Source organism: Octopus bimaculoides, chromosome 1, assembly GCF_001194135.2.
Source record: "Octopus bimaculoides isolate UCB-OBI-ISO-001 chromosome 1, ASM119413v2, whole genome shotgun sequence".
Classification (NCBI taxonomy): domain Eukaryota; kingdom Metazoa; phylum Mollusca; class Cephalopoda; order Octopoda; family Octopodidae; genus Octopus; species Octopus bimaculoides.
The window spans coordinates 129,839,296-129,847,468 of NC_068981.1; the positions used below are offsets into that span (position 1 = coordinate 129,839,296).

Here is an 8,173-nt window from a genome sequence, read left to right on the forward strand (position 1 = left end):
GGCATTTATTACTATTTTAGTTTTAAAAGTCTTACTTCAGCTGCAATATTTTGAGGGTTTTTTTGTCTTCTTCTTCTTCTTCTTATTATTATTATTATTATTATTATTATTATCATTATTATTATTGAGTGAGAGAGCAGTGCATGCCATTCAAGTGACACTGGAGTGCAAATATACAAAGCGCAGTATACCCATCATGACTACCTGTCTGATAAGGGTACACCAGGCACATGCATCACAACCATATGTGCGCAACATGGTGATCTCATCTCAAGATAGACAGTGCATGATCTTTCATGTGGCGTCCAGTTGGAATTTTCTTCAGGTCAAGTAACCCATCCCACTCAAAAAGTCCCTAAATAAGGTTTGTTTAAGGATGATGAACAAAACACCCATGTTTCCAGTGGTAAATTATTCAAACCCCAAAGAATTCCTCTCAACACATGGCTATGATGTTCCCCCACTACTTCTGCTTGTGATCAGAGATGTACATATCATCAGCCACTAAGGGATATGCTCAACTGGTTAAGGTCAAACAACTGTGTAGTGTTTACATATTTTCCAATATAAATACTGTCCTACCCTATTGTGACAATTTTTGTATTCATTTGGCGTCAGCACAAGACATCCTGAGACAAGATGGTCTATTGTTTCATCAAATTTATCGCAGAATCTGCATTTAGGGTCAGAACCATTTTGAAGAACATTAGCCTAGTAGTTTTTGGTCAGCAAGCTTTGATCTTGTGCAGCTGATATGAAACCTTCAATCTCAGCTACTTATGGGTTGCTGTTTGGTCTACATCAGCATTTCAGCTTCGGAGTATATACTGTCCATGCAGAGGCTTCTGGCTCCATCATTCTTCAATTGGTTTCTGCCTATTCTTTTTTGCAGTCTGTTTGATCTATTTTGCTTTTTTTGTGACAGTGTTTTCGGGTGCTTCATCAAATTCAGGGTTAATGCGAAGTTCCCTTGCAAATTTGCAAGCTTCATTGACAACAGAATGTGATTTATTTGCCGCTTTCATGTTTGCACACAAGCCGCAGCATCCAGTCTTCTGTTGTAGTAGTAGTAGTAGTAGTAGTAGTAGTAGTAGTAGTAGTAGTAGTAGTAGTATTATCATTATTATTATTATTAATCTTATTATTATTATCATCATTATTATTATTATTATCATTATTATTATTATTATTATTATTATTATTATTATTATTATTATTATTATTATTAAGGTGGTTAGCTGGCAGAATTGTTAGCATGCTGGGTGAAATGCTTAGTGGTAGTTCATCAGTTTTCACATTCTGGGTTCAAATTCCACCAAGGTTGACTTTACCTTTCATTCTTTCAGGGTTGCCAAATTAAGTACCAGTGAATCACTAGGGTTGATTGATGTACTCAACTAGTCCCCTCCCCCAACATTTCAGGCCTTTTGCCTTTAGTAGAAAGGACTATTATTATTATTATTATTATTATTATTATTATTAGTATTATTATTATTTAAGGTGGTGAGTCAGCAGAATTGTTACCACATTGGGCAAAATGATTAACAGCATTTTTTCTAGCTTTTTATGATCTGAGTTCAAATGTCAATAAGGCTGACGTTGCCTTTCATCCTTTCAGGATCAATAAAATGAGTACCAGTTGAGTCCTGGGGTTGACGTAATCGATTCACCCATTGCTCCCTCCAAATCAGGTCCTGTGCCTATAGTAGTTACCTGTGCTATTGATGATGATGATTATGATGAATACTGCCAAAGTCAAAGGCAACAGTTTTGCAGAATTGTCAAAGTGTCTGAGACAACATGAACTCAGCAAGCTTAATAGAATAACTATAGTAACACTTTTGGCAGATGTTTATGCTTAAATACAACCACTAAAGAAAAAACAAAAAAAATCTGCTTCAAAACTGGCTAGGAGAAACATTGCCTTTTAGGTGATTTTTCTTTTAACTATATATATAAGACTATGTTATCCAATATGTCATTTCCTACTTTTAGATTGTTTGATGTGATTTGAGGGAAATTTAGTTGCTATTTCTTTCAATTTGAGTGACTGTATAGAGGCCTTCCCTTGTAAGCTCAAACTTGGCTGATGGTTAGAATAGTCCTCATTGAATAGATGAAAGATGCTCTTATCATGGTCATTCCATCTTTTTGTATATCAGTGACTAGATTTCTGCTGTATCTTTTATTTAAGACACTAGGGTGTAATTTGAGGGAGATTTGACTGTGCTTTCTACTAGGAGGAGTGGTCATGTAGACACCAGTTTTGAAACACTGAGACCAGCCAACTTAACATTGTTATCACCTTACATAACGGAAAATATTGTCAGGTAGTGTCTGCTAGAATGTGATGATATCAAAGTACTTGTGCAGGTGTGTAGTTGTCACCTATGTTTAAGAAGTATTTGTGGCTGTTCTTCCTATGTTAAATAACTAATATTTTGATGGCATTTTTGTTAAAATGAAAATTGACCTCAAAACCAAATGTCTTAATTCTCTGAAAAATTGTATAGCTGCAGGGATTTTTCAGGGAACGAGTTTTCATCTGTTGTTCCCTTTTTTTATCCTTTTTTTTATTTTAATATATATATATAATCTAGCTTTAAGTTAGTAGAAAGCATTGACTGCAGCAATGAATGTGAGTAGCAATTATAAGATTGAGCATGCTGTTAATTAAATTTCAGTGTAAATATAATAAATTGTATGTCACAAAAGAAAGAATACAACTCTCTCCCCCCCCCTCTCTCTCTCCTCACACACACACACATTACTTCAGAGATGTGGTTGGTGTAAGATGTGATGTGAGGTATGAATTACTTAGGGATGGTGTGATACATGGTGAGAGGAAGGCTGGCAATATTTCAGTTACATATATAGATATACTTACAAAAGCCCCATCATGATTAGGATATGACAGATCTGGTTGCAGAATTGTGACTCTAGATAATATGAAGCCATGAAGCCTATTTATTACTGTGTTGAGTTCATGACTGTAAGGTCATGGATTTAATTTCTGGGCTGGGTGATGAACTGTGTCCTTGAACAAGAAACTTCATTTCATGTTACTCTAGTTTACTCAGCTGAAAGCAAGTACCAGCAGCTGAAGTTAACATTGTAATGCCCCATGCAGAGGGAATCTCCATGGAAAAGAATGGCAACAGCCAAGTGCTTTATTTTTCTTCTGTAGAAAGATTATCATGATAGCTAAAGTTACCTGATCCTGTCAAATGTAATGCTTATTTATTCACATTGTTTTGAATTAATCTTGCATTATTTTATAGCCTTGAGATTTCTGTGATTATTTAATTTTTACAATGACATTGTAGAGTCAGTGTGAGAAGCTGAATTTGGCCAGTTTGAACACAAAACAAGGAGAATATATGGTTGGTTTAGATGCTAAAGTGTTAATGGTTCCAACTTACAATACAGTACATAAACTGTACTGATCTGATATGTCAGCTCCATCTCTATATAACATTTATATAGTGTATAAAGAAGAAGTATAGACATGTGTTGCAAAATAAGTATATAGTTTTTGCTCTGGATAAAAACATTCTAATATTTTTTGGTGAAAACTATACAAGGAAGAGGTAGATTAAGAGAAAACTTGATAAATAACGAAGGTCAAATACTGGTGTGGGTTTGGACAGTTCATTTCAGACTCGGTCACTTCTGATTCAAAGTTAGTGTCCTTCTAAATGGGTTGGAGGACTACATTTAGCTTACTTGTATATTATGGCAAGATTTCTAAAGCTGGATGTCCTTCCTAACATCGTGTAATATAATTTATCATGGCACCAACACTAGAGAGATTTCTGGATCCTTAGCCAGATTTAAAGAGTGCTCTCAGTACACATGCAGTCAACTATGGAAGCACACCTAGGTTTCTTGACATGTCTTGACCATGTTGCATGATCTTTGTAAACAATAACAAAAGGGGTTCGTAACTATGTCTGGGTTGTTCATTGTTCAATTAACTAAAGGATTATAACCGTACTTGAAAACAGGTGAGGATTGATAACAGGAAATGCATCTAGCGCAGGGTTGGAATCTTCTGGAAGGCCTGCCGGAAGTTCCCTCATGTACATGTGCAGAAAACTAGCAGCTGCGAAATTCTCTTGTATCTCCCTGCTTTTTGACGCTAATAACTGATCGATACAGACATGTCTCCAGCAGCTCTCTTTAGCTGCTACCTCATGGCGCATCCCCGCTATGCATGAACGGGCAGGATTGACACACTCCACTAGACTACTGCCGATAAGCTCCTAGGTTGCCAATTCGCCCAGAGGAAGGAAATGTTTTATAATGCGAATCAAAGAATAAATATTCACACTGTTGAAGTTAACGAAAAACCTCGACTCTTTCTTCAATTAATATTTAATGTGAAGGATGTGAGCAGCACCCATCCAGTGCAGGAATCTCTCATCCTGTTACATACTGTACCATCACAACTATAACTCTTTCCTCTCTTTACTGCATTTTCACTGTTGTACATATTTGCTCTGCTCACAGTTTTTACAGTGCACCCTATACAGTTATGTCAATGCAGTGACATTGATACTGTGCTACATTTCTTCTCAATATATCTTATAATTGATGTTGTTCTATGTAATGTACAGCGATAAGACATTATGAAGAGACTCATCAATTTGGATGCTGCTTCAGCAGTTTTTCATGTCGACTTTTGATTAATGGTTTCTCACTAAACTGATTAGTTTTCTCTTATGACTCGCCTCTTATTGAAACACATTAAGATGCCTTGTATACGTTGTATTTTATTTCTCTGGTGGAGAGAATCGATTATGACATCACAGTAAGAGGAAAATGTAGGTTGAGGTGATTTTAGGAGGTATATGACACATCATATGATGCTTTTGCTGACTGAGGTGAGTGACTCATTTGTTGATGTGATACTATTTAACATGTATACCATATGTTAGTGTCTGCTGTATGGTCCCTGCAAAAATAACTGTTTTCTATGTATGCCTTTACTGTCAATGCTAATATTGTTTACACCCGTTGAGTGAAATAATGAATGGAGGATTATTCATCATCATCACCATTGTCATCAGCATCATCATCATCATACCTCTTTTTAGAGTAGAAACTTGGGTGCAGGTAGGATTGGTTTGGATAGAGGAGCTAGGGATGCTAACATGGGAGACTAAAGAATATATTTTTTTAAAAATGAGGTTGGTTATATTTCATGATGTCAGGCAAGATCTTGGAAATTGAAAAGTGTAGCAATACGCCATATAGCAAACACATATCACCCATGTTAGCATGGAAAAATGAGTAGTATGTTGATGAGAATGAGGAGCAAAGACAGTATCTTTGTGAGCTAATCTTTGGAATGAAGAAGTGAATCTAATTTATTAGTGTGGTGTTTAACCTTTTAGGATATAAACTGGTCACATCATCATCCTTTAATGTCCATTTTCCATGCCGGCATGGGTTGGCTGATTTGACCAGAGCTAGCAAGCAGGAGAGCTGCACCAGGTTTCAGTCTGATTTGGCCTGGTTTCTATGGCTGGATGCCCTTCCTAATGCCAACCACTTTACAGAGCATGCTGGGTGTCTTTTATGTGGCACCAGCATGGGTACTTTTATGTGACACCAGCATGGGTGCTATCTCATGGTGCCAGCATGAGTGCTTTTTACATGTCATTGGCATAGATACTTTTTATGTGGCTCCAGCACAGGGCTCTTGTAGGTCAATCCTCTTCAGTAGGGGGAGCAACATTAACACTTCTTCTATGGAGGACAAGTTTTCTTGAGTACAGCAAAGCGCCAAATATTCTGTTTTATGTTCAGACAGGGCAGATCCAGCCTCTCACACCTATCCTACAGTATCATTCTAAAAATAAGCTATCACATCAGTAAAACCTGAAATATACCAGATAATGCATGATTAAGTCAAATAAATGAGTAAGCATTACATTTAACAAAGTAATCTGAATGCTAAATACTTTATTTAAATACTTTATTTAAGCCAGTCCATCATTCCCATACAGAATTATAAGATCCTAAATTTTCTTAATGTTTGTGAGTAGCTGTCAGAGTTGAAACTTTGCCTTTTTATAATTCATTCTTTCTTTCTGTTTGTCTAGCATCATGGATGATCCTAACAGTCAAAGCAACACTGAGCGCTGGGTGTGTCCTAATGACCGACAATTAGCATTACGTGCCAAGTAAGTATTAGTAGTTATTATCGTTACTACTGCTGCTGCCATTGCTGTTGCTGTTGCTGCTGCTGTTGTTGTTGTTGTTGTTGCTGCTGCTGCTGCTCCTCCTCCTCCGCCTCCTCCTCCTCCGCCTCCTCCTCCTCCTCTTTTTCTTCTTCTTCTTCTGCATGTTTGCTACAATCACTTGCTGAGCCATACCCAGCACCCTAGGGTGAGTGAAGGATAAGAGATGTCACATTATGACTGAAAGCTTGAAGAGAGCAAGTAGCAGGGGCAATAGCAAAATATCTTCATGTAATATGACACATACATTCAAATTGATAGGGTTTTTCTAAGGATGTGGGCAGTACTTGTCAGCACAATTTTTTGGATTTCTCAGAGACATGGTTCTCCTGGGATATTATCTAGATATTTCTGACATCCTTTTTTTTTTATCATACCTACAATAACAAGAGCAGTTATCTCTTTAAGATACCACAAATTTTGTATTTCAATTTCAAGGTCCTTATATTTATTTAATTTGTCAAATTCCTTTACAGATATATCTTTATCAGTGGGAACACTTACATCTATTATTCTACAAGTATTTTCTTCTCAGTCTTTAATGACTATGTCTGGTCAATTAACCTGGATCATTATGTCAGTGTTGACTGGAAAATCCCAGAGGATAGTGACATTTTTACCTTCAATGACTGGTTCAGGATGATGTTCATACCAGTAAGCAGGAGTGCTGATTGTGTAGTGTTTACATATTTTCCAAAGTAAATACTGCCTCACTCTATCATGACGATTTTTGTATTCATTTGGTGTCAACACAACATCTCAATACAAGATGGTCTTTTGCTGCTGCTGCAACTGCTGCTGCTGCAACTGCTGCTTCTTCTTCTTCTTCTTCTTCTTCTTCTTCTTCTTCTTCTTCTTCTTCTTCTTCTTCTTCTTCTTCTTCTTCTTCTTCTTCTTCTTCTTCTTCTATTATCATCATCATTATTATTATTATTATTATTTGTTGTTGTTGTTCTGTATCTTTACATCTAGAGTTCCAATTCTGACAAGGTCAATTTTGCCTTTCATCACCCTGAGTCAATAAGATAAAGTACCAGTTTTGTACTGGAGCTGATGGTTTTGACTTACTACTTTCCTCAGACTCACCGGCTTTGTGCCTAAATAAGAAATTATCATTATTATTATTATTATTATTCTCAAGGCAGCAAGCTAGCAGAATCATTAACATGCCTGACGAAATATTTAACGGCACTTCATCTGTCTTTATATTCTGATTTCAAATTCTGCCAAGGCTGACTTTGGCTTTCATCTGTTCAGGGTTGACAAAATAAGTACCAGTTGAACACTGGGGTTGATGTAATCAACTATTCTCCTCCCCCAATTTCAGGCCTTGTACCTATAATAGAAAGGATGATTATTATTATCATCATCATCATCATCATCATTATTATTCAGTAATTTTATTATCATCATCTTCATCATCATCATTTTTATTATTATTATTATTATTATTATTATTATTATTACTATTTAAATAGTGAGGGAATGACTTTTATTATAGATCTCTTATCACTCACACGTGCTGAAGGATAGAGAAACTGGATGAATGAAGTAGTTCTCTAGAAAATCAACCTGATGCATACACACACAGACATCCATCACATTTACACATGCATGAATACTTTCCACATACACAGACACATCATACATAAATTATAAAAATGATCAGAGATCTGTTTTCTTTATCCATGATATTGTTTTCAACTACCAATAACCACGCCTCAGATTTACTTCATTGGCTTTGGTACCGCCTCTGCACAAAGCTATATTCATCAGTGAACATTCAAAATAATGCTGTTTCTAAGTAAAAGTGATGATAAATAGCCCATAAATTTTACTTTTGAAGTATTGTTTACAAAAATATATACTAATTAATATACATATATATATATATATATATATATATATATATATATATATATATA

The 8,173-nt window shown here is 35.8% G+C and overlaps 1 protein-coding gene and 1 non-coding gene across 8 annotated transcripts in view; one reads left to right on the top strand and one right to left on the bottom strand.

The window, feature by feature from the left end:
* LOC106875810 (rabphilin-3A) overlaps positions 1–8,173 on the top strand; it is a 285,702-nt gene that overhangs the window by 185,774 nt on the left and 91,755 nt on the right. For all 7 annotated transcript variants that reach the window (XM_052970468.1, XM_052970476.1, XM_052970487.1 and 4 more), the window contains one exon: positions 6,111–6,191. In XM_052970468.1, coding sequence (XP_052826428.1) covers positions 6,111–6,191 — 81 coding nt within the window. The remainder of the gene's footprint in view (positions 1–6,110; positions 6,192–8,173) is intronic.
* Positions 7,880–8,013, bottom strand: LOC128250064 (U4 spliceosomal RNA). The gene has a single exon (XR_008266179.1). It is a non-coding gene; the product is annotated as a U4 spliceosomal RNA (small nuclear RNA).